Source organism: Gopherus flavomarginatus, chromosome 3 (genome assembly GCF_025201925.1).
Source record: "Gopherus flavomarginatus isolate rGopFla2 chromosome 3, rGopFla2.mat.asm, whole genome shotgun sequence".
NCBI classification, from domain to species: Eukaryota; Metazoa; Chordata; order Testudines; family Testudinidae; genus Gopherus; species Gopherus flavomarginatus.
The window spans coordinates 148,843,352-148,870,662 of record NC_066619.1 but is presented as its reverse complement, the minus strand read 5'-3'; the positions used below and the strand labels follow the sequence as shown (position 1 = coordinate 148,870,662).

The following is a 27,311-nucleotide window of genomic DNA, read 5'->3' as shown; positions in this document are numbered from 1 at the left end:
ACAGCATTTTCCCAGGAAAAATCAATCAGTCAAAAAGTTCCCAACCAGTTGTAGACAGGGTTCCCTGGTGGAGGGCAATGTGAGATGACTTGTATCAGCAAACTCAGGTATTATAGCTGACCTGCATTTTGTAACCTTCTTAATAATGATGATTGCCGCTAGTGGGTCTGCCTGTTTGCCTTTACCACAGATGAACGCAGTCTGGATTAAGATTACAGGAACAATTTTGCTAACTACTGACTGTATTTGAAAACAATGCTGTTAGATGTCTGTAATTATAAGTCATGCAGGGTGTTAAAATGACGGAGACTCTTTTGCAAGGTATTCTTTGAAATCCACTCAATCAGAACACCATGGTTTATCACATAACATTCACCATCAATGGCAGCAACCTTCGACCTCATTGAGTCAACAGGACTGGGAGCACAGAGTATGCAGGAAGGGACGTTAAGACTATCTTGGAATAGTCACATACCATATGTGCCTAAATAAAAGATGAACTCTTCTGAAAATCCAGTGACTGGTTTAGATACTGTAACAGACCCAGACCAGTCTGGTAGAGAGCAAATATACTGGTCACTGGCTGAGTAGTTTTCTGTTCCCTGAGTGACCAAAACAGGGGCTGCACTAGAGTAATCAGGAACCTGCTAGAACCAGTTAAGGCAGACAGGCTGATTAGATCACCTGCAGCCAATCAAGGCAGGCTAATCAGGGCACCTAGGTTTAAAAAGGAGCTCTCTCCAGTCAGGTGGGGAGGAGCCAGAGGAGAGGAAGTGCATGTGAGGAGCTGGGAGCAAGAGGCGCAAGGAGCTAAGAGTGAGAGAGTGTGCTGCTGGAGGACTAAGGAGTACAAGCGTTATCAGACACCAGGAGGAAGGTCCTGTGGTGAGGATAAAGGTGTTTGGAAAAGGCCATGGGGAAGTAGCCCAGGGAGTTGTAGCTGTCATGCAGTTGTTACAGGAGGCACTATAGACAGCTGCAATCCACAGGGCCCTGGGCTGGAACCCGGAGTAGAGGGCAAACCCGGGTTCCCCCCAAACCTCCCAACTCCTGATCAGACACAGGAGCAGCTGATCCAGACTGTGGGGAAGATCACTGAGGTGAGCAAATCTGCGAATAAGCGCAGGACCCACCAAGGTAGAGGAGGAACTTTGTCACAATACCTAATTAGGAGCTGCTGGCTCTGACCTCTTTTAAAAATTTACCTCATAACTTTCAATTAATTAATGCACCAAAATGGTGAAAGTAAATTGTTTTGTAATCAGAATGGATTTGATTACTTTCTGTCTTCATTTTTTTTTTTAAAAAAAAAGGTCTGTTCTGCACTCAGTGTGTGTTGTTCTCATGTCTTTTCACTCTAAAGGAAACAAGAAAGCACATATTTGTAACTGTTCTTTTAGCTACAGAGCCATGTTATGAAAATATCATATTTTTCTACATTTCCATTTAAAATCAATGGATTTTAATCCTACTCTGCTTTTATTGGCCAGGTACCATCATGCAAGCATTTTCATTTCCTGGTAGAAATGTGTACACAATAACAAATGACTAGACCCCAACGTTATTGAATGATGTATGAGATGGCCATGCTGCCTCCGCCTTGAATCTATCCATCATTTAGCATTCAAAGTCTGGTTTGAAATAAAGGTGGACTTTTATTGTTGCAAAACAAATGTGTGGTCCAGCGCATGCCTTTAAATTAAAAAATATATATTTTCTTTTCCGAGAAATTGCTAAAAAGAGCATATGCTGCTGTTCCCAGAATTCAAGAGCAGATAAACATGATGGATTACAGGTTCTCAGCTGGTGTAAACTGGAGTAAGTCCATTGACTTTGACGAAGCAATTGCCTGCCTTCACTGGAATTCTGGCAACGTACACCCGCTGAATCTCAGGCCTATAGATTTAAACGGAGCGGAGGATTTGGTCCATTGACTTCAGTGATTCTATGGCAATTTACATCAGCTGAGGATCTTCATCAAATTTCTTTCAGTTAATGGAAATTAATTTTTCGACCCCTCCTTTCCTGATTAATAAAGATACAGGGGGCAGTGATATGTTTGACAGAGATCTGTGGTGTGTTTTGGTAAGAAACGATGGATGAATTGATGAACATGAAGCTTTTTAGTTAAAACAATTTGCATTTGGCACAAGAAAACAACCCACTCTCTTGTTTTGTCTCCCCTAGGTGATAAAAGCTGTGGAGGAGGGCTACCGTTTGCCAAGTCCCATGGACTGCCCGGCTGCTCTTTACCAGCTAATGCTCGACTGCTGGCAGAAAGATCGGAACAGCAGGCCCAAGTTTGACGAAATTGTCAGCATGTTGGACAAGCTCATCCGTAACCCGAGCAGCTTGAAGACACTGGTTAATGCGTCGAGCAGGTATAAATTCAGGCCATTTCTGTTTCTCCATGCATGATTCATGTCATAATACCCTGGCACTGAAATAGCTCTCACTCTCCGATCTGTGCAAACCCTGGAGGATGTACCGCAAGCTTCATTGTGTCCACAATAGTTTTCCCAAATCATCTCTTTCTGTGTAAATTGGCAGATATGTGACCAATTCAATCATGTTATAAATGCATCCATTCTGAAATTATCATGATCTGTCTTGGAGAAGCTTGAGTTTCAGCTATATTTATAGCTACAGAATGGAGTTACTTGTGATTTACACCCAGGGAAAGGGAGGGCAGGATTTGGCCTGTAAAGTATATATGAAACATCACTCAAATTATCTCTCTGTTGACTTTATCCTGGTAATATGAATAGGAAAGAAATCCTTTAGGGCAAATTCTGGGGATTAGTAAAACCAGATGCGTTCCTACCCTGATATAACCTACCACAATCATTCGGAAGTCCATTAGTGTCTACTTCCATTTCTAACAGATTTTCAAACATTAATAAATCCATGTGGTTTCCAAAAAAAAAGTGCACAAGTTTATAAAAAACATTAAGAGCCAGCATGCAATATTAGTATGAAACATGATAAATGCAAGCCTACAATTAAGGTTGACGTGGTAGGAAATAGAAGTATAAATATTTTGGTAAATTCCTTCCGGCCAGTCATCTCAGATAACAATTTTACCACCATGGCAGAAGCCTGGGAAGAATAACTTTTAATTATGGGTGCATTGCATTTTTTCTCTGCAGCCTTATTTTACTTACTACTTAATTATACTGCTACACTGATCTACACCAGCTGAGGATTTGGCCCTGGCTTTGTAAGAGTTGAATTTTCATCGTGGGGAGGATATTACACAAGTATTTATATTGACGAAACTAACTGTAGCAACAGTCTAGAAATAAGCAATATGTTGGAAACAGTTCAGTTGGCTCCATAGCCCAGATCCTAAAAGTTAGACACAGAACTCCAGGAGTTAGGTTCCTAAATACGTTTGAAGATATGGACCTATGAGGCAATATTTGTTTATTGGGGTACATGTCATTTTTAAATACAAAGTAGGCATGATTCTTCAGGCTTCTTCCCATGAATCATTAACTTTCTGAGGAAGCTATTGGAGAATGAATCTTATTAGCAATCAGTTGTAATGTCATTCCTAGCACATCTGCATAAAAAAGTTTTATAGTAGCATAAAATGTGGAACTCTTCTCTTTCATTTTCAGCTTGGAATAATCATTTTGGGGCATGTTGTGTAGTGATTCATGCACTGCTCTATCAGAGTGTACTAGAGAAAGTAAAAATTGTCAGTAAACCATTTCTTATAGGTGCTAAGCTCTTTGCTGATATGTTAATGCATTTACAGTTTCAAACAATTCCTAATATCTACTAATGTGAGTATTGCCAAAGAGAATGGTGTATCCAAACAGCCTTTTTTTTGTGGTGAGGTTCCTTTTACCCATATCATTCTATATCCATAATAGAACATTACTGAATCAATCCTTAGTTAAATGCAATGCAGAACTAAATGATGTTTTCAAACATAACATATTCTGTATTAAAAATGTTCCATTAATACAAATACAAGATGGAACAGTGACATTACAATGTGTGCACAGCAGTAGATTCCTCATGGCTTTAATACTGAAAATCCACTTTTTTGTTCTGATTAGTAAGGAAGTTTAAATCCCTTCTATGTTTAAAACATCATGTGAAAGCATTATGCTGTTGTTACTGGCAATATTTACATTTTATTGGACCCTTCAGTATAGCCATTAAGTTAACAAATAATACTAATGTGATCATAAAATATATGAAGATTCCTGAAGTGCTAAATAATATAATATCCTGGATGTTCTTCCAGTCAGGTACACTTGAATTGAATTTACATATTCAGGGCTCAACCCTGCAAATGCTGGTACCTGTGGATAGCATTCCACAGGGCTATATTATTATTAGGCAGCGTGACTTAGTGGATAAATCACTAACCTGTATTTGGAAAGCATGAGTTCCATCCCCAACTCACCTGGATGACTTTGGGCAGTCCTTTCACCCCACTGTGCCTCAGTTTCCCCATCTGTAACATGGGAATAATGATACTGGTCTCCTTTTGAGGTCTGCTGTTGAAAAGTGCTGTATAAGAGCTAGGGATTATCATTTATATTGCAGTAGTACCTAGTGACCAACCAAGAATGGGACCTCACTGTGATAGACACAGTACAAATAGTTCTGTTGACTTCAGTGGAACAACTCACATGACCTAAGCTACTTGAGTAATAGGCCAAGATTATTATAATTTTGTTTGTTTTAAATGGGTGCCTAAAGCCAACCTCCTGAATCCATGGCCTGATTTAATCAATTGCTGAAATCACTGGGAGTGCTGGGTGCTGAGCACTTTTTGAGAATCTTGTCCAAGTTTGCAGAATCAGGCATTTATATTCTAACCACAGACCAGTCTGGTTTCTCAGTACTGGGGAATATGATTTGTGTTTGCCTTCCTCCTCCTGACGTGCTTAGAAATAGATTTTGGCTTCCAGGACCTGGACTCTTTGATTTAGGAGAATGACAAAACTGAGGTCCTGAAGGTATGCAGCCTCGAGCAGTTTACTCATAGGAGCCGGGACCACATAGAAAGGCAGCCTCCTTACAAATGAGCAGTACTACTGACAAGTGCTAACAGCATTGTTCTGCTGAGGCCTTCTCCTTTGTGCTCTTGAAAGCAAAAGAATGATGCAAAGAGTAATGCTGCAGTGAATAATGTAAACAGATAAAGAGGCAGGTTGTGATCTGTGCAAATTCTTGCTTATCTGGTCCTCTGTGATGCTTTCATCTCTTCTTTTTGCTGGTAAAATAGTTTAAAGAGCAGGATTTTCAAAAGCTTTCAGCGTTGGCCTAAATGCTCACACCAAAGTCAATGGGAAAACTCCCATTGACAGGAGTATTTAGACTACCCTTGGTACCCTTACTCATATTGAGCAATACTTACTCCCATGTGTAAGTAAGCAGACTAATGCAACTGATTCTATGACTAAGCAACTCTTGATGTAATTAAGGGCACAAGTATCTGGTTTATCTAGGAAAGTGCAATCTAAAAACATTGTAAGTGAATGAGTGGAGTTGGGTACATCTTCAGACTGACCTTTTTGTTTGTTTTAGAGTGTCAAATTTATTAGTAGAGCATAGCCCCTTGGGAAGTGGCGCCTACAGATCCGTAGGTGAATGGCTGGAAGCCATCAAAATGGGACGGTACACGGAGATCTTCATGGAAAACGGATACAGTTCAATGGATGCCGTGGCTCAGGTGACCTTGGAGTGAGTAGTTTTCTGATCATTTTCACTGGCTTTGTCGGAGTTGGGGAGAAGACACATTGATTTAAATGTAGTAGAGAGATCTGGGAGAGGGGAAAAGAAAAAGGGAAGCAATTAACTGTTGTGCGCAGTCAGCAGTTTCCAAGGAAGCTTCGTCTTTTATAGCCTGTGTCGATGATAACAAATGCATGAGAGGGTTGAACGTACGGTCACTGTGCTTGCAGCCAATACCTTGGCTCCTTTACTGAAATAAATTTACACTTGAGTTTGAATAACTGACAAACCATTCTCTGGCATAATAGCAATGGGATTATTATGGGTTGCTATTTTTTTTTAAAAAAAAGTTCTGTTGCTGGCATAGTTTTATACAAGTAAATACAATGGGGCAAGAATGACCTCTCACTGAGTGTGCTTTCACACTGGTATGACTGGCTGCAGCGGAGTTCCCCCTCACTTACACCACTGTGAGTGGGGAGTCAGGCTCAGGAAGTGATGTCATAGCATATGATTTTTACCTGGAGAAGGTACAAATAAATTTAGGTACAATTGATATGGCTGATTTTGCAACAGTGACAAACTGAGAAACATCAGTCAAATCTAGATCTGTGTAATAAATGCCCATAGCTGGATTCTGAGTTCTGAATCCTGGTGGTGTAAAGAGGATTTAAGTTGGCCATAAATAAATATGAATCAGACCCAGAGTGTGCTTGAAAAACATCCAGTCCAAAACATAGCTGTTAGTAGAAGAATTAGGATCATTTTGATCATTAACTGTACTTCTGTATCGTATAATGTTGCAAGGACAACTCAGATCCTACACTAGAGCCCAGCCCGAAGCTCAACTCCCGCAGGAGGTGTCAGAGTTCTGCCCTCAGAAGCAGCTATCTCCACCATGCAGAATTAGGCCCTGGATGAACAGTTTTGGGGACCTTTTATGTGTGCATGTGTATATACTTCTGAGATCAGCCTGATTGGCTCAGACTGAATCCACAGCACTACAGTCATGTGGTAAATACCTTAGGGCTATTGGTGAACTGTGTGCTGTTTTTTTAAATGGCGTGTATTGTTTGTGTAATAATGTCTATGCCTTATCCTGTCACTTATTCAAACTGAGCGTAGAGAGTGTGTTTCCAGCGGGATTAAATTGAAGTCAGGTTATCACAGAAGTTGAATTAGAATGTAAAGGAATATGACCCCTTGTGATCCAGGAGTGTGTGTATACACACACACACATACACACTCGCTCTCTTTCTCTCTCTCTCTCTCTCTCGCTGCCTGCCAATATGCCCATTGCATCAATTTAAAATAAAATAAAAACCCTACTTTCCCAGAACCTTAACGTTTTTCCTACCCTGCAGCAAGGGAGTTACTTTGTCACAGGAACTCAGTTTTGCTCAGTGGAAATCACCCCGCAGGGTAGAAAATCCCCCCCACAGTGCTCTTAACATTAAAGAGCAGAGGTCAAAATGTATCAGCGCCTCTTCTCACACTCAGGCCCTACTTGCCATGTCCACAGTCCTAACATTCCTCACCACTCCTGCAATCTCGAACCCCAGTCCTGCAAGCACACTCCTGTTAAACTTTGTGCACTGTGAGGTAGCATCAGCATCTTATTTTTGATTATTTGTATTTCCGGAGCACCATAGGAACCTCAGTCCAGGATCAGGTGCAGGGGATGGGACTAGATCACGTCCTGATGTCCCTTTCAGCCTGATATTTCTATGCTTCTGTGATGATTTTGTTGTGCCCAGCACCGCACAGACATAGATCAAAGACTTCAGTTCCTGCACCGGAGAGCTCACAATCCACACGGCAGAGAGGACGTGCCAAGAGCAACCAGACAGAAATAGGGTTGGGGAAGGATGACTAGAGTTGAGCAGAAAAGTGGAAGCTGCTAGGATTATTCCCAATGCTTAAAGTTAAGCACATGTCTAAGAAGTCCAGGTATGGTGGTTTGCCCACTCACTAAACCCACAATCCCAAGATACTCCACTCTCACCATCCCTGCCTTCCACTACTCTCCATGTTAAGTTCTTCCATATTTCTTCAACATCGTGTCATATGAAATGGATGTAAAACCACACCCCACACTGGTTTGTATTTGCACCTAATCAGGGTTTAATTCATCAGAAATATTTGATCACCGCTACATGATTACATGGTTATGGCCCACCCCAACATCTATTAAAATGAAAGGGGTAGATAGTTCTCCACCCAACAGGAATTATTTGTAAATATAAAATCAGCAAAGTAAATGAAGCCTGCTTATTTTTTCTTTGATGAGCAGTGCCCCCACTCTATGTCTCTGTCCTCCCCATGTTCTCTGTGCTGTTTCCCATGTCTTTTTCGCTGCCCACCCCCGCTGCATGTATGCCGCCAGCTTCTAAGACTGGATTTTGCATCCTTGAAGCCAATGGGAGTTTTGCAAAGACTTCACTGAGCTCAGGATCTACCCCTAGAGCTGATTAGAAGACATATTTCATTTTACATGAAATATGGCAAAGCAAGAGATTTGTTTAAAAATTGTTTTGTGGAATTTTTCATCAAAAGCCTGCGATGTTTTCACTCAGGTGGAAATTTCCTCACAAAATCCCATTGTGCCAAAATGTCATTATTTTCATGGAGAAAAGTTACTATGGATCATTTTCACCCTGCTCCATCATTTGCCATCACAGGGTCCCCACTTCCTGCATTGTTTCCTCTCTACTTCTTACTGCACGTGGTGTTTTCCTGCTTATACCCATCCTTTCTCTTTGTGATTGCTGTCTCCTGTGATTGCTTTCTCCTTTCCTTTCTTGTATTTCCTTTCACCTCTTCTCCTTTGTCTTTTTTTCTCCCTTCCTCTTTCACTTCTTTCCCTCCGAGTTTGTTCCCTTTCTTGTTCTCCACTTACCCCCTCTTCTACTTTTCCTTTCCCCTCCTTCCTGCTTCAGTTTCCTCCTTGCCTCCCTCTACCAATCTCCTGCTGCTTCCCCAGCCTTTCCTCCTCTTGGTTCAGCTCCTCCATTCCTTTCCTCTGCCCTGCTCCACTTCACTGCTGCTGCAAACAGAGGTGCCAGAAATTAACAAGATCTATGGAGCGCTGTTGCTTTAATGGATCTCACAGACACCTTGTTAAATTCATTAGCTGTGCTGCCCGTGCATGTAGCAGAGCAGCACGGGACACAGAAGTAGAGGTTAGAAGATTATGCCAGGGGATCAGATAGATGCAAACCAGCCCTGTCCAACCCCCGAGTAAAGAACATCTGATGCTTCATGGATAACTCTGGAAAATGTTCCACTGTGGCCGCAGCCTTTATCTCCAATATTCCTGTGCTTCTCTCTTCTCGTTCCTGAAAATGTTTATGTGAAAACAGGCCCTGTGGGTGAAATTCTCTTCTGCATCAGGTAGGGTGACCAAATGTCCCAATTTTATAGGGACAGTCCTGATTCTGGGGGCTTTTTCTTATATAGGCGCCTATTACCCCCCACCCTCTTCCCAATTTTTCACACTTGCTGTCTGGTCACCGTAGCACCAGGATTTGCTTGGAATATGGAGGCTGGGGAAAACAATTGTGACTCCCTGATACACTGACCTGATCTGCCCTGGGAAGTCCCTCGCTGAGTTTATAGCAAGCTTGGAAATGCTCTAAACTCTGCCTGCTGGTAACAGTATCCTAGGGCCCCATACCAACACTGTGTTGGGATGGGACAGTATCAGGGTCTGTTGTCCCTTTACTAGCACTGCCCCAATGAGTTACTGCTCAGCTGGCCAAATCTAGCTGCCTTGAAATCCCTTCACAACCCCAGAGCAGTGCAAAGAGGTTGGAACCCCAGAGAGTATCGCAGGCTTTTTAATTCTATTTTCCTGTGTTTGCCTTTTTAAACTGAAAAGAAAGATCCATGTTATATTCTGAAGTCATGTTTTTGTAAATAGCAACTACTTGGCCATTCTTCCAAACTGTAATGATATATTTCAAACTATATCCACACTGCTCCCCCATATATTCTTTAAAGCCCTTAAATTAGGCTTTCTCAAACTGGGGGTCGTGACCCCTCAGGCGGTCAGGAGGTTATTACGGGGGGGGTCGCGATCAGTCTCCATCCCAAACACTGCTTCACCTCCAGTATTTATAATAGGGTTAAATATTTGTTAAAGTGTTTTTAATGTATAAGGGGGGTCGCACACAGAGGCTTGCTGTGTGAAAGGAGTCCCCCAGTACAAAAGTTTGAGAACCACTGCCTTAAACAAAACAACGAGCCCTTTCTCACGCATGTAATTCCAATGAAGTCAATGAGACTATGTGCCCGATCGATTGCTAACCAATGTGAATAAGGCTTACACAACAGAGCCCTAAGAAATACCCATGTAATGTACTCTTCATTAAAATCAATGGGGAGTTTCCTTTAAAATTGAGTTGCATACTATTTCTATGCTTAGTTTCCATAAATCACATCATCAGCTGGTATAACTCGGTAAAGGTCCCATGACTTCAGTGTGACTACACTAGTTTATGCCTGCTCGGGATCAGGCCCTATCAAGGTATTTTTGTGAGCAAATAAAAGACAGGGAATCTAGCTGCTCCCACAGGTCAGGCTGGGTTCTGAGACAGCTTCTGCCATTGTACAATCTCACTTTACAGTTAGAACACAGGCTACCTTGGTTTGGTTAGATAATCTGCACTCAAGTCAATGGTGTTCATGAGAAAATTATAACAGGCTAATTGGAAAAAAAAAAACAAAAACAAAGCAAAACTCTGTGATATCCTTTATATATGTTAAAAACACAGATGGCCAGGTCCTCAGCTGACGTCAATTAGCAAATCTCCATTGACTTTAATAGTCCAAAATGAAAATTGTCAAAGACTGAGGTTAGATCCTCGGCTGGTGTAAACCAGCATTACTCCTTTGAAGTCAACAAAGCTAGACTGAATGACACCAACTGAGGATCTGAGACGTTGTTTCTCAACTAAGGAAAGAAATGCTTTTCTGGCTACTAATGTGGATCCATCCTATAATTCTATAGGTTCTTTAATTGCTATTAGGAAAAAAAATGAACCTGGGAACACACAGCATTCTTTACTGGTTAAAAAGGTTATTTTTTTTTCATAAAAGGGGACAACAAAATATTTTGTACACTGCAAATAAGAATTCAGGTTCAATGTTATACGTCATTGTCAATATAGGCAACTGTTCAATATATTCCAGAGCTGGGACTTGGGGGGATCAGGTAAAAACAAGAGCATTTGTAAGTAGTTTTCATTTCCCAAATTGCACCAGTAAAACATCCTTTGAAATACAGAGGTCTTCTCCAAACACTATCTAAGATTGTAGATGCAAAATTCAACCTGTATGGTGACAGAGGTGAAGGTTAGATAGAAGAGAGCTGGACCATCCTGGCCCAATAATACAGAATAATATAATTAATGTGAAAGAAAGAGAACTGTTCTACATTCCACCTGAAAAATTATATTAAGCCCCCTCAAAGACTACAACCAAAATTTTTGAAAGTGACTAGTGAGTTTGGGTGCCCAACTAGAGTCATCTTAAACGGGTCTGATTTTCAAAGAGCAGCTGCTCAGAGCTTTCTGAAAACTAGACCTCATTAAGACATCACAAGTTGGACACCCAAAAATGGAGGCCCCTGAAATCACTGGTTACTTTTGAAAATCCTGTTCTGTCCTCTCACCAATCAAATAAAAATCTCAACTACCACCAATGGCAGGTTCAAATGAATGTATGTGTCCCAGAAATGATTCCCTGGTAGCAACAAATGGAAAATTAAGAACCAAAACGCTAATGTGAATATCGCCCCAAGTCCCGAGCTCTGCCTGCTTAAGCAAAGACCTGAAAATGAATGTATTCAAAGAATGATGTCTACATTTAGTTCTAATTCTTGCAAAGGGATGAATCACCTTGTGAAAGGTGGAGCCTCACCCACCAGCCCTTGTTTCCGAATGGATATCAGACTTGAAAGAAACTGTATGGATTGGAGAAGGCCTGCTCTTTAAACTTGTGGACCAGCTAGTGACTTTGAGTGTGTCTGGAGCTCTTTCATTACACAACAAGAATAACCTGACCAGGACAACACTCAAGAATAGATAGACCATGACTTGACTCTCAATCTGGCACTTGATCGGACCTATTACTAATGAAATGTGGACTACTATCCCATATTTTTTGAAAAAATCTGTATTTACTGAATCTCAGGACACCTGAGGGGTTATTAATTGAACAGCTATGAATATTTGTAATGATATGTGTTGTGTTGCTTTGCATTGTAATTTTTCTTATACAATAAAATTAATTATTCATTTTTTTAAAAAATAATTTGAATGACAAATATTCAAGGATTCACCTGCTCTTGCTGCTAGTTCTTACCCTAAAACCCCAATCCTCAGTTTGTGACATCACGGTTATTTCCAGAGGAACCAGCTCTGACCTTGTGATGATGCAGGGAGGGAATAATGAACAAGAGCAGATGAACTCTTAAAAAAACAAAGATGCTTATTTCATTCACAAGTCTCTAGTAAGTGGGTGCCTAATTCCCTTAGATCCTCTGAAAATCGCAGCCTAAGGAACCGATCCATACACTCTCACTCAAGTTATGTGGTACCTGGAGCAGTCTCATTGATTCCATAGGACTAAGGTACCACACAACCTGAGTAAGAATGGCAGAATCTGGCCCTGAAATTGGAAATGGAAAACAGCTGATCTGTGCAGCCAGGTTGTGAGATGCTGGGTGCTGAACATTTCTGGAAATCTGCCTTCTTTACTTAGTTGCTTAAATGGAAGCTTAGCCCTTTTGCCTTGAATTTGAAAATCTGGTCCATGGTGTATAAGCAGAACTGTCGCTGAATAAAGTGTTTTAAAGATTTTTCTTGCCCAATCTTTAAGGATAAGAATTCGGTTAATGGAAGTATAAGCTATAGCACAGTGAAAGAGACCACCGCATTGTCCCGAACTATGTTTGGAGCTGAGCTTTCAGGACAGTGTCTATTCCTGAAGCACATGCCATCTGTGGTGGTGTAAGGAAGGAGCTCCATGGAAAGAGCTAAGGACAAAACAGAAATTTTTGCTCTGATTTCGTTGGCTTTGGTCTGTTGATGTCAGATCATTAACACAGCTGTAGCACACAGCTTTGAACTCATGTTTATTTTCATTTTCAACTATAGACCAAAGAAAGGAAACGAAGAAGGAGAGAACTCCTAACGGTGTAGACATGGCAGCTGCATTGATACTTCGGGGCACCTATTTTAACAAATGGAGGCTCAATGCCTTTGCGCTTGCACAGATTCTTAGATTCATAGATTCTAGGACTGGAAGGGACCTCGAAAGGTCATTGAGTCCAATCCCCTCCCTCAAGGCAGGACCAAACACTGTCTCGACCATCCCGGATAGACATTTATCTAACCTACTCTTAAATATCTCCAGAGATGGAGATTCCGCAACCTCCCTAGGCAATTTATTCCAGTGTTTAACTACCCTGACAGTTAGGAACTTTTTCCTAATGTTCAGCCTAAACCTCCTTTGCTGCACCCTCAATCCCCAGGATCCTGTGTGCCATTCCTGCACACAAGTGAATAACTTGATTTGAAATGGTTAGGCAGCCATTTTTACACATTCAATTGCCTGATGCCTGTGCCCAGTGGTGGGCGCCTGGGTGAGCAGGGGAGAAGATGAAGTATGTTTTAAAGATTTGGGGAAATATTTTCAAAAAATGACTCAGTTCCATTTTCAAAAGTGACTTAGATCCTTAGGAACTCAGAAGAGCCTAACTCATTTATGAAAATGGGACTTTTAGGGTATGTCTACACTGCAATAAAAAACCTGCAGCACCGTGTCTCAGAACCCAGGTCAATTGACTCAAACTCATGGGGCTTGGGCTGCAGGGCTAAAAATTGCCATCTAGATGTTTACACTCAGACTGGAGCCCAGGCGCAAGTCCCTGTCCCCCACAGGGTTTCAGATCCTAGTCTTCAGCCTGAGCCTGAATATCTACACTGCAATTTTTTAACCCCCAAGCCAGCTGACCCAGGCCAGCCTCAGCTGTGCCACAGATCTTGTATCACACTGCAGAGATACCTCTAGGCTTCTTAGGCCTTGTCTATACTTTAAATGCCGCAGCAGTGCCATTGCAACTACGCCACTGTAGTGCTCCAGTGTCGACAATACCTGTGCCAATGGGAGGGGTTCTCCCATCAGCGTAGGTAGTCCACCTCCCTGAGAGATGGTAGCTAAGTCAATGGAAGAATTCTTCTGTCAACCCAGGGTTGTCTACACTGGAGGTTATGTCGATATAGATACGTCTCACAGGGGTGTGGATTTTTCACGTTCCTGAGAGATGTAACTATGGTGATGGAAGTTCATAGTGTAGACCAACCCTTAGGTGCTTTTGAGAACGTCGCCACTTGCCTTGTAATGTACAAGGCAACATTAAATAAGTCACGGATGTTCTTCGAGTGATGGTCCCTATTGTATTCCACTGAGGGTTTACGCATGTACAGCATGAGTCCAGAGCTAGAGAATTTGTAAGTAGTCGTGTCTGTTGGTTTGCACATGAGCCCTTGCTTCACCTCGTTGTTTCATCTGAGGTAATAAAGAGAGGAGTGGACCGACTGCATTTCCAGTTCCTTCTCATTGATGCATGGCCCAAGTCGGAGCTGCTAGTGTCCTCTTATCTCTGACAAACCCAGTTTGTAGTTAGTTTTCTAGTTTTTGCTGTTTTTAAAATAATTTAGTTTTTAGTAGCAGTTTTAGTAGAAGGGAGGTCATTGAGGAATTTGTTTACTAGTTCCCCCTGGGGTCAGAGTTTCTTTTCTCTCCCCATCCCTCCCCCCCAATTCCTTCCTGGTGTAAGCAGTAATGGAATGGTGCAGACAGCAACAGCCACGCTCCACCCCATCGGATAAGGAGGGCAAATGCTTAAACTTTCTGGGACGGAAAGTCTTCCCTCTAGACTTCAACTTTGAATTTCAAACTACCAGGCCTTGCTGGCTAAATATGACTTCCTCAACTACAGACAGTTGGAGGACTTTACTGAAAAGCTGCCTCACCAGGTCAAATGTGTTTCCAGTCTATCCTGGAGGAGGGAAAACTGGTGGCAAACCACTGCAGTTGGCTGTAGATGATTCGGATACCTAGTTGTGCTCTGTAGCCATGGGCATTGTCATGCAGAAGGAAACCTGGCTGCCCTCATCCCGTTTCCCCATAGAGGTACAAAATACCATTGAGGATCTTCCTTTCAATCATAGAATATCAGGGTTGGAAGGGACCTCAGGAGGTCATCTAGTCCAACCCCCTGCTCAAAGCAGGACCAACCCCAACTAAATCATCCCAGCTAGGGCTTTGTCAAGCCTGACCTTAAAAACCTCTAAGGAAGGAGATTCCAGCACCTCCCTAGGGAACCCATTCCAGTGCTTCACCACCCTCCTAGTGAAAAAGTTTTTCCTAATATCCAACCTAAATCTCCCCCACTGCAACTTGAGACCATTACTCCTTGTTCTGACATCTGCTACCACTGAGAACAGTCTAGATCCATCCTCTTTGGAACCCCACTTCAGGTAGTTGAAAGCAGCCATCAAATCCCCCCTCATTCTTCTCTTCTGCAGACTAAACAATCCCAGTTCCCTCAGCATCTCCTCATAAGTCATGTGCTCCAGCCCCCTAATCATTTTTGTTGCCCTCTGCTGGACTCTTTCCAATTTTTCCACATCCTTCTTGTAGTATGGAGCCCTAAACTGGACATGAGTCGCACCAATTTAATCTGAAGACCCATGATTCCCTCCACTCCCTCAAGGATTTCAGAGCCACACTTCAATTGCTGGGTATCCATACATCTGCATTCAAGCAGAAATTCTACCACATGCCACATACTCAGTGGATCAGGACTCCCCAGTTCTTCCATCAAAGACCATACTCATCTCCTCATAAAAGCCAAAAGACCCAACAATCCCTGTCTCCAGACTCCCCTTCACAGTCTTCATCATCTCATGTTAAATCCTCTGAGAAACGATATTTCTGAAAGCTGCTAGAAAGCCATCAACCACCATGCAACAAACGCATGGAACAAACACTGTCATGCAACAAACCCATCCCCTTTGGTGGTCACCTTGCTCTCTTTTTACCAGCTTCAGGAGCAATAACAATGGACAAGTGGGTCCTGGATATCATCCGCTATGGCTAAACAATCAACTTCACCATGCTACCTCATCCACATCCTCTACCCCAATCCCTTTTCAGGGACCACTCTCACGGCAGCATCTTTGCTCTAGAAGTAGGTTCCTTACTACAAACGGGAGCAATAGAGTGTGTTCCTCCAGCTATCAGGGAACAGATTCTATTCGACTTACTTCCTGGTACCCAAGAAGAAGGGCAGGTGGAGACCAATCCTGGATCTACCATCACCTCAGCCGCTTCATCCACAACCCCAACTTTCATATAGTCACTTTAGAGGCCATCATACCATCACTAGAAAAAAGGCATATGGTTTATGACTTTCAGTAAGTGGGCCACCTCTTTTCATATAGACATACATCCACCACACAAAAGATTCCTGAGGTTCATCTTGGGTCCTTAGCATTTTCAGGGTCCGTTTGGACTCACTACTACTCACTGGGTCTTCAACAAAGTTTTCTCTGTAGTGGCAGTTCATCTCAGGCACTCCAGGGTATTTATTTTTTTTCCTATCTCAACGACTGGTTACTAGCAGCATGATCCAGACGAAACTTGAATCTAGACCTCCAGGTTGCTCAGATTCCTTTCTTTCCTGGGAGCCAAATGTCAAGAAATCAACTTTTGATTCCCACACAGTCCTTGGACTTCATAGGAGCCTCCATCAATTCAGTCACAGCCTGAGCTTATCTATCAAGGGACAGATTCCAGATGCTGCAGGAACTCATTGACCAAGTAGTCAACAGTCTGTCCCAGTCAGGACTTGCTAATCCCTCCTTGACCACATAACAGCCTGCACATACCTCACTGCCTTCGCTCACCTCCAACTTCACTTCTTACGGATGTGGCTTGAACATGTTTACTCACCTACGTGATGTGCCATGGACCTTATGCTGTCAGTCACTCCATGAAGTGCTATCTTCCTTCCAGTAAGGGACCCCGGAAGGTCTGCATAGGAATCCCCTTCCTCTCATCCTCCCAGGACAGGACGATCCTCATGGATACACCCCTCAAAGGATCAGGAGCACACATAGGGGACCACATGATGCAAGGGACATGGACCCCTCAGGATTCCAGGATGTGCATCAACATTCTGGAACTCTGGGTGGTCTGAACATGTCAAGCATTTCTCCCATCCATTTGCTTCTATCATGTTTTTAGGAAGTTGGACAACACCACTACCATTTATTACATCAACAAACAAATTGGCACAAAGTTGACTACTCTGTGTGCGGAAGCAGTCAATCTCTGGGATTGGTGCATTGCCCATAAGATCCTGTTGTCAGCAACCTATTTTTCAGGGACTCAGAATGTGATTGCAGTCTCTCTCAGCGGAAGATTTGTCACCAAACAGGAGCTTCATGACTCCAGGCTAAATGACCTCTTCAGCTAATGGGGGTCTCCAACCAAAGACCTCTTTGCCTACCATGTCAACAACAAATGCAGTACATACTGCTAAAGGCAGGGTGTCAGCATCCATTCTCAGGGTGATGCCTTCATCCTCCATTGGTCGGACCAGACCAGCTATGCCTTCCCCCCTCTTCTACTGCTCCCACAAGTCCTCCACAAGAACAGGTGGCAGAGAGCCACAGTTCTTCTCATCACCCCATTTTGGCCACTCCAGTTTTGGTTTCCCAACCTTCTCCACATGTCGGCACATCCCCCACTTCCCCTACCTGCTTTCCAGGAGCTGGTCATGCAGCACAAAGGCAAGATTAGACATCCCAATGCACAGATGTTTCACCTCAGAGCTTGGTGTTTGGAAGGGCATCTTCTCTAGAATGGGAGTATTCATCAGCAGTGCAAGACATCCTTTCGAGCTGCAGGAAAGAGACGAGTCAAGAATCCCAATTGGGCCAAGTGGAAACACATCACTTCCTGGGCCCAGCAGAAAGGGCTTTCCCTCGGGGAAGTGGACATTCCTGTTCTTTTGGACTACCTCCTGTCCTGGAAGACATCAGGGCTCTACATCAATTCTCTCAAGTGCCACATAACAGCCATCAGTGCCTTCCACTCTCCCATGAAAGGACACTCCATATTTACACAACTGTTGACTACCATGTTTTGAAAAGGTCTCCACAGGACTTTCCCACCCAAACCACCTATCACTCCCCAGTGGAACCTCAACCTCATTCTATCAGCATTAATGAAACTGCCCATAGAGCTTCTGGCTTCATGCTCTATGTACCTCCTTTCCATGAAACTGGCTATTACTTTGGTAAGAGCAGTAGGTGAACTTGGGGCCATGATGGCAGATCCCCCTTTCACCATGTTTCATAAGGACAAAGTCTCCCTGCGGCTACACCCCAAGTTTCTACCAAAGATCATATCCTGATTTCTTGTCAACCAACCTATACACTTATCTTCTTTCTTTCCAAAGTTTCACGTGACACCTTCTGTCTGCAGGGCCTTGGCCTTGTACCTATAGAGGACAAAACCAGTTAGGAAGTCCCCTAGACTGTTGATTGCTATAACTGAGAAGATAAAGGGGCAGGCAATCTCCACACAGAGGATTTCCAAATGGATTTTGGGGTGTATTACACTCTACCAGTTGTCAGAACTGCAGCTACCCCTTGGCGTGAGAGCACATTCTGCAAGAGCCCAGGCATCAAATACAGCCACCCTCCACAATGTCTTTCTTCCAGACCTATGCAGAGCAGCCATGTAGTGTTCGGTGAATACCTTTGCTTCATACTATGCCTTGGTGCAGAACTCTGCAACGGATGCCTCATTTGGCTTGGCTGTCCCTCATTCAACTGTTTCATCCTCTTCCTTGCACTTTTCTCTGAATTAGGTACTGCTTGTCAATCACCTCAGTGGAATACAATAGAGACCATCATTCGAAGAAGAAGAGGAAGTTACTTACCTGTAACTGGAGGTTCTTCCAACATGTGTGGTCCCTATCTGTATTCCAGTCCCACCTTCCTTCCCCTCTGCTGTAGATCTGTTCGATTCGCAGTGGAGAAGGAATCATAGATGCGGTCAGTCCAACCTGCCCTTTATTGCTTCAGATGGAACCATGAGGTGAAGAAAAGGTGCGTGCATAGACTAACGGACACAACTACTTTCAAATTCTCTGGCCCTGGATGCATGGGCACATGCATAAACCCTCTGTGGAATACAGATAGGGACTACACATCCCTCCAGTTACAGGTAAGTAACCCTTGTCTTCCCCTGCTCTGCCTTACTGCTGCCCTTCTTTATAACCTTTCAGATAGCTAGTACCCACTGGGGCACTAGGAAGGAAAACTTCCTTAGAAGCTAAGGTGATTTGTAAAGATGAGCATGGACTGCTTTCTCCAAAGGGCTTGTGGCCACACCCTGTGCAGATGGAGGAGCACCATGACATCTCTCCCCTGCGCTGGTACCATCCACAATCATGTCCAATGGCTTCCTATATAGCAGGATCAGGACCCTTCACTCCAATATTTGATTAATAAAGTAGATCCCCTGGTGACAGCTTATACTCCGAAAATGGAAACTTCTGTATTTTTCCCAGTCTCTCTCTCTCTCTCTCTTTCTCTCTCTTTTCAGTCAAGAGGTATATTGAGTTATGGAGGGTATGTTATGGCAAGGGAAAAGAGCAGGGTAGTAAGTATCAAAAATTCTGGACTGGCTTTGGGAAGAGGAAACCAACTGCTACTCTAGTTTATGAGGGAGTTTTAATATTGGATTAATAGAATTGCATGTGGAATGCAAACACTCACTAGCGTTTCAGGCTGGCTGGTCGGCATTGCATGGCTGGAGCAGAGTGATACCATCAGAGAAACTATGAATGTGTTAAATATTTGGGGCCAGGTTTCCAGAAAAGTTAAGCTCCCATTTTAGGTACTTTTAAGTGAGGGGTCTGGATTTTCAAATGCACTCATCCCCCGACAGTTCCCTTTGAAAAAAAAATGGAGGGAGGGTTATGAGCCTTTTTTAAAAATCTGACCCTACCATCCTATTTCTGGTGTACATTACCAGCTGTGCTGTGTTCTGAAAATAAATCACCTATTGCAATGGCATTCCCACCTGTTTCTTCATTATTAAGATTGCTATGTCGCTTGCTGAACCATTTTCACAATTCAGTGAAGGCCAAAATGAAAGGTCTGTTCAGAAAAAGTTAAGACACTTTTGCAGCCATTAAAAGTCCTTTGTTCCAAATAGCGAGCATGCAGTTGTGGTTCCCTGACCTCTGTCGCATGCAGGTTGTGACTTCCTTTATGCATCTCACTCACCAGCTAAAAGGTAGCAGTGTAACTAAACAAAGCGGGCTTGCTCCAACTCAAAAGGCTGAAAAATTGTCAGTCTGCGGAGGACTGATCTAGCTTTCCCTTGGACAGGATTACTTGTTAAAATACCCGTGTTAGTTCTGTTTGTTTTATGTACAAAACAGTTTTTGAGATACAGTCTGATTATTGAGCACAGAATCCCTATTGTCAAAATAACTTTGCTCCCATTTAGGCACCTGAAGGAAGCAGCCAGATTTTGGGACCTGCTGGGTGCCGAGCGATTTGGAGAATCTGGCCCTCACAGAGATCAGTATTCTTCTCGAGGGAAGGGATTTTCAGAAGTTCCTGAGCACAATCCCAGTGATTTTCAGTGCTCCTAAATTACTTGGGCACTTTCGAAAATCCCACCCAACGTTCTCATGAAACTCCCATTGGCATCAATTGGAGTTATGTATGTGTAGGAAAAAGGAGATTAGAACTCTTGTATCATAAAAATTGCTACATTAATTACTCCAGATCTGATTTAGAAGGCACTTCACAGGTGGAATTCTAGAGTTCTTCCCGTAGGAAGGCTTCAGTACGGGGCCCCTCATCCCTTCATTATCATTGATAAGTATTTTAACAATCATGTCATCTTATGTCAGAAACATAAATACATGTGACTGGATCCTTCCCTCCCAAAACATTAGCATAAATAATAGCCCTAAAGACATATTATGGCATAATTTTTACAGCAAAATTCCCCATTCAAATTGTTCTACTTAAGAAAATATGAAGTCCTAATTGGATCTTTAATATTTAATTCACTTGTAGGTAAAAGAGCACTTTCTTCTGCTTAACGCTGGCACCTACTGGTGGAGACAAGCAACAAAATCTTTATACATACTACAGAATTTCCCAAGGATCAAGCATGGTTCATTCAACAGCCTCCAACCCAATAAATTGCCAGCAGATTATCTTGAGGCTTATAGTTTATATCCATATAACCCATTAAGATAATTACACTGAGCCCCAAAAGTCTGTCACCCAGACTGGAAGGTGTTTCTCAAGGAGTGGGAAGTCTGAACTGGACATCCCTAGTGTGCTGAATTGCTCCTGTGGTATAAACGAGCCCACTTGAGGTTTGGCTAATACACATATCAAGCAAAACAGCTTGATTAAGAGGCTGATTTTCATACTAGTGCAGCCCCCAGCGCTCTCACTGCAACCAGACATTTCTGTATGTGTTTGATAAAAGGAATAAAGCTTTGGCTTTCCAATCTGACGAGAAAATTAAAGCCAGAGGCTATGCCATCATTTTGATGTATTCACTATAATCTGCTCAGAACATCAGCTAAAGAAAATAGTTTTGTCTGGTACAACGTTCAAATCAGATGTTTCATATTTACACAGTTAGGTCCAACATTTTCAGAATGAGGAGATTAAAGTGTGGCTCCTAGATCCTTATTTAAGATCTGGTCTGCTATATGTTCCTGGCAAATTACTTCACTTCTCAGGGCCTGAGGTTTCCCCATCTGTTTAAAAAAAAAAAGGATAATGATACCTCCTTTGTAAAGCAGTCTGAGATCCATGTACGGTAAGCATGAGGTGTTAGTATCACTATCCATTTACAGCACCTAAAAGTTCTTACATACTGAGATCTGCCCACAGTAATCTAGAGAACCTACATGTGCTTTCTCCACACAGGGATTTGAGGCGGCTTGGAGTGACACTTGTTGGTCACCAGAAGAAGATAATGAGCAGCCTTCAAGAGATGAAAGTCCAGTTGGTGAATGGGATGGTGCCATTGTAACTTGGTTTTAAAATCACTTTCTCAAGTGATTGACCCTGCACTTTGTAAACTAGCCCTGAGATTTATTATAAGAAAAAAAAAAAGGGAAAGTCGGTTATTTCTATAACTGAAGGACATTGGCTGGCCTCTGCCGCATAATTTATAATCAGTGTTTGACTAAAATTTTCCTTTCCTTCCTATTTGTGTCTTCATGAAGTAAATGTAACATGCATGGAAATGGATCTACTGTACATGAGGGTAACCATTTTCTTATGCTTCAGCAACAAGAAGAAGAAAAAGCCTTCCCACCACACTTTGTCTGTACATGGAATATATAGAGAGCACCTTTATATACTGAATTATGGCAGCACATGTTAATACTTCCAAGGACTTACTTGAATGGAAAAGTTTTGTAGCCATTCATGGGCTAACAAAAGCTGCAATTTACTGAAGTTTACTTCAAGTCTTAATTGTCTACAGAAGTGTATTGAAGAGCAATATGATTCGATTATTTCTTGATAGATATTTTGTTTTGTAAATTAAAAAAAATGCTGTTACACAGCGTTAAGTTATAGAGACTAGTGTAGAAACATGTTGCTTGCTCAGTGGCAAATACAATACAGGGTGTATATTTTTCCCCCTCTGTGTTATACAGTTCCTTTTAATTTGCTCTTCTGGGAGATGAATACATGAGTAATATGTATATACTGTACAGTTTGCTACACACCCAGGTACAAGGATTTTTGGTTAGATTTGGTTTTGGTTGGTTTGGGTTGGGTTGTTTTGTGCTACCACTTTACTTGTATTTATTGCTGCTCTTTGGTTCAAACAATATATAACAACAAAGCTTTCAGGAGTTTTAATTACATATGTGAGGTAACAAGCATGCGTTTCAATAAAAGTCATTTCTCCCTCTATTTCTACATGAGATCTGGATATTAAAGGGCAGATTTCAAAAGCATAAATGAGAGTTAGCCATCCAACTCACATTGACTTTCAGTGGCAGCTGGGTACCTAATTTCTTCTCTACCTTTGAAAGTCTCCCCCTAAAATATCCAGCCTGGCTCAGCACCCCTGTGTACTGTAACCAGTCTGTTGCAAATGGACTTAATCTCAGGGACCCATGTGCTTCCAAGCCAACTGGACCTGAGTGGAGACTAGTCACTGTTTTCAGCTCTGGATCTGTAGGGCACACTCCCAGGCTCAGACCTCTAGTCTTGAGCCCTTCCTCGGCTTGTCAGTCCACCACCCTAGTCAATAAAACCAGTGCCTCTGACTTCTCGAGCCACTCAGTTGCTTACACACGCTCGCCCAGAACTCCACTGAGGCTGCGGGTTCTCTGGGGTATGAGGTTAATGCCTTAAAGGACAACATGGCAAGGAAGCAGGGAGCACAAGCTTAGGCAAGGAATCTCTTCACCACAGACACTTTACTCTTCAAAACATCGCAGTTACAGAGCATCAAAAAATAACAGAAGTCCTGAGTGCTCCATTAGTCTTGTGAGCCTGTGGTCTGGACAAAGTCTCTCCTGCCCTCTTGTTCCACCAAGACTTTAGTTCTGTGGTGATGGTCAGTCCCCCAACTCAGAGCAGCACCCTTCTTAAGTGCAGTCTCTGTCTCCTTCTCCCAGGTGCTCCTCTGGAAAGCTTATCCCTCCCCACCTTCGGGCCCCAGTGTAGAAAAAACATTGTTCCATTGGGTCAGCAGTTGGGAGACCATCAAAGTGGACGGCCCTAGACTGCCATATTGATGCTTTTTCCTAATGTCCCTTCAGTGAGATGTCAAGCAGCTTTCCTGGATAGGGTGTCTATCTGCAAAACAATTCAATAACCTGCCCTTGGTTAAGATTAGGCTTGTGTTCGGCACATCATACAAAATGGATTTCCTAACACAAGATGGAGGTTACAATTTGATTCTTTGCTGTGTGGTAGCCATATTGATCCCAGGATATGAGAGAGCCAAGGGGGGTGAAGTAATCGTTTAATGGACCAACTTCAATTTGTGGAAGAGACCAGCTTTCGAGCTACATAAAGCCACACCCAAAGAAGAGATCTGTGTAGCTCAATAGCACATCTCTCTCACCAACAGAAATTGGTCCATTAAAAGATATTACCTCCTCCACCTTGTTACAGTTTGATACAGACATGTCTCACTCTGTCCCAAAGCATACAGGAGCAGAAGGAGAAATGTGCTCAGTTTGATAAATGCAGTGGAATCCTATAGTAATGAATGTTCATTTGTTTGAACATGCAAGTTGTAAAGCACGGGTGCTGGGATTTTCAAAAAAACCTATGGGAAGTAGGCACCCAGCTCCCATTGAATCCCATCTTGAAACAATGAGGAACTTTGATTGTATTTCTGTATAGATGGAATTCTCCAATTGTCCATAGTAGGCCTCATAGTTCGTTTTAAGGAAAAAAGGCTCTGATAAAGATAAGTATTGAAAGACTTGCTCAAATGATGGCAAATATTTTTCATTATTCTAGGGAATATTAGTTGCTTATGTGGGTTGGATAGTATCTTGCAGCATTCTTTCTTGAAGATGATATCCTTTCTCTTCTTCACCTCTGGCAAAAAAGAGCTCCTAATCTGTTGCTTAAATTATTCATTCCTCTCACTCAGAAGCAAGTATCTGAATACCACTTTGGTGGTTCTTAAACATTTCTTCTTTTTATAGTTCCTCAACCCCCAAATACAAACAGCAGCTTCTAATAAAACAAAATCTCTCACAAAGAAAAATTTTCTATGGGGCTTGTGCTTCTAAATCCCTTTGATACATCTGCGAGTTTCCTGCAAACTTGTTTAGTAAAAGCATACACCTAAAAACCCATCTTCCTTCTAGAACTGTTAGTTACTTCTCAGTGAGATATGGTACCTTTCCAATTGGTGACAGGTCCAGGGGTGAACAGATGTAGGAAAAAGGCAGATGTATCTGGAAAGGGAGTAAAGAAATGCCTTCTTGCTGCATCTGTTCACCCCTGGACCTGTCACCAGCTGGAAAGGTACCAAATTCATCTGCAAATGTGAGAAATGGAAAAGAGACAATTTATACAGGGAGCTTTCATGAGATGCAGTGAGGCAGCAAAGCAGAAGGGGAGATTTGACAAATCTTGATTGTGTGATTTCTTGTCCCATTATTTTATTTTTGTCAGCCACTGGGCCACAAAGAAAAACAAAAACAAATTGAGACATAACAATTGCTACACGTAAAGGAGATTTGTCAAATAATAAATAACGTTTTTAGAGCTGTCAGGGGAACCCTTGTGGGATCCTCTGCGTCTTCCTGCCTGCAGTGCTTTGTAAAATAATCCGTAGGAAGACAGACACGACAACTTATTTCTTCTGGAGGAATTCTTCAATTGCCACTTGCGCCAATCATCTGTACTTGGAGAGAGTTTTCTTAGCAACTTCCAGCTCTTTTCCTCTCCCTTTTCTATCTGTTCTCTTCAGTCACTTGTTAACTGATGGAGTGAATTAGCGCTCTGTGAAAAATGCAAGGGGGAGTTTGGTTTTGTTCTTTTTTGTGGGCTTTTAAAACAAAAGTCCCTTGGCCATTTGTGTTCTTCAAACGCATATACAGTGTTTGGGAGATTTACTACAGGAGGGTGAGAATTACTGTCCAAGAACTGTGTAATCAATTGCCATTTGCTGGACCATCCTTCAGAATATCTTTATGGTTAACTAGCAGAAAAAGGAATGCCCATAACCAGATTGCATTTGTTAATAGGCTGGGCACTTTTTCTTAATTACTGATTTAAATACATATACAAATCTTGTTATATTTAATGCAAGCACTTCCGATGCTACAGATCTGTTTATAATAGACTCTGTGTATGAGTGAAAAAAACGCATGACCATGATTTTTGAAAACAGGGGGGCCTAAATAAGTGCCCTGATTTTCCAAAGTGCAGCCAAGATTCCTGTTGTAGCCAGAGAGGGAGCTGCTGGGTGCTCAGCATATCAGAAAATCAAGCCATTCATTTAGTTACCTAAATATGGATTTGGGGTCCAATCCTTAGGCACCCAGTTTTTAAGCTGGAATTTTCAAAAGGGGCCCTGGGACTCAGGTCCAGATCCCCAATGCTATTTAGGCTCCTAACTTCCATTTGATTCCAATGGGAGTAGGCATCTAACTATCTTTGAGGATCTGGTCTTAGGCACCTAGCTCCCTTAGGTCCCTCTGAAAATTGCAGCCTAAAATCTTAGTCAATGTACCTTTATTTTACTTTAGCAGAGTTGAGATATCATACAAAGCACAAGCAGAGAAATTTTTCTCTTGGAAGGTATTTTTTGTTATTATACAAGAAAGGGTAGCAAGTAAAATTATATACTGTAGGTTAAAATCAGGTATTAGAAGTGGAATATTGTACATATTGTCATGAAGTAGAATCAGGTCACAATATTTTTCTGGTTTTGCTCTGTCTAAACATAGAGGGGGGAAAAACTAAGTACTATAGTTAGCTGTGCTTACTAGTGGTGTACCAGAAATTAAAACCTGAAAGAAAAATGCAAATGTTACCTACATTAAGATGGTGAAGTTTGATCCTCGGAATTACATATTAGCTGTACTTAGAGCATATACCTAGGTAAGTCAAAGTGGTTTGCTTTTCCAACTCAGTAGCCCACATGGTTACATAGATTACTTTTTTCCAATCCATTTTGCTGCTAATTTTAAGGGAATATTTCAAAGGGAATGGTAGATAGGAACATTCTTTTCATAACGTTCTTTTTCATCTCTGAAGGAGGAAGTCTTTCTAGGCGCAGTTCTTGTTTAGAATGACCTCCCTTTATTCTTTGGAGAAGTTATCTAATCATAAAAGAAAAAAAAACAGAAGATTGATGAAAAAAGTCAGCTGTAAACTTTATTTATTCCTTCTCTATGTTAACAAAAATATGATGAAGGTGAAAAAGTTGTGTCTATTCGGTGTTGAATATAAACATGTAGAAGTCCCAGTGGTCAAAAAAATGTGACTCTTAAGACTGCTGTAGTTTTGAAACTAGTCATTAAGAAGTGTGTGAAATTCATTGATAGCAGTCTGAGAGTGACATAGAGTTTCGAGTCCTTAATTGTTAAGTCCATCTAAATCCCTTAGTGCAGGTAGGTCAGGACTCGGAGCACCTCTATTAAACACTGCCCCAATCACATTAAGCTCAATTTCCTGCATTGGCATTTTAACTCATAGAAAGCTTAGCATTGCTGTATTTATTTCCTTTTATTTTTATTTTTTTCCTTTGATGCTTTGTGTGCATTTTGTTTGTGTACATGTTTTTGTAGTGTAAGATATAAAATTTTATATTTTTTCATAAAAAATAAAAATCTTTGAATAACAGTGACATCCTGATGTGGATCCCGCTCGTGCTCTTGGTACTTTGTACATAATCCCAACTAATCATTCAAAATGATGGGGTGTAAATTAGCTGTTACCACTCAAGAAAGAGATCTTGGAGTCCTTGTGGAGAGTTCTCTG

General features: G+C 42.0%; 1 protein-coding gene across 12 annotated transcripts in view; it reads left to right on the top strand.

Annotated features, from left to right (window-relative positions):
- The window catches only part of EPHA5 (EPH receptor A5), a 420,893-nt gene that overhangs the window by 322,674 nt on the left and 70,908 nt on the right, over window positions 1–27,311 (top strand). For 7 of the 12 annotated variants that reach the window (XM_050948232.1, XM_050948231.1, XM_050948228.1 and 4 more), the window contains 3 exons: window positions 2,188–2,381; window positions 5,554–5,709; window positions 21,759–27,160. In XM_050948232.1, the coding sequence (XP_050804189.1) occupies window positions 2,188–2,381; window positions 5,554–5,709; window positions 21,759–21,864 (456 nt within the window). In that variant the 3' untranslated portion in view covers window positions 21,865–27,160. Of the gene's footprint in view, window positions 1–2,187; window positions 2,382–5,553; window positions 5,714–11,589; window positions 18,056–21,758; window positions 27,161–27,311 lie in introns of those variants that run through there. The other 5 variants (XM_050948225.1, XM_050948224.1, XM_050948222.1 and 2 more) reach the window with 4 other exon arrangements.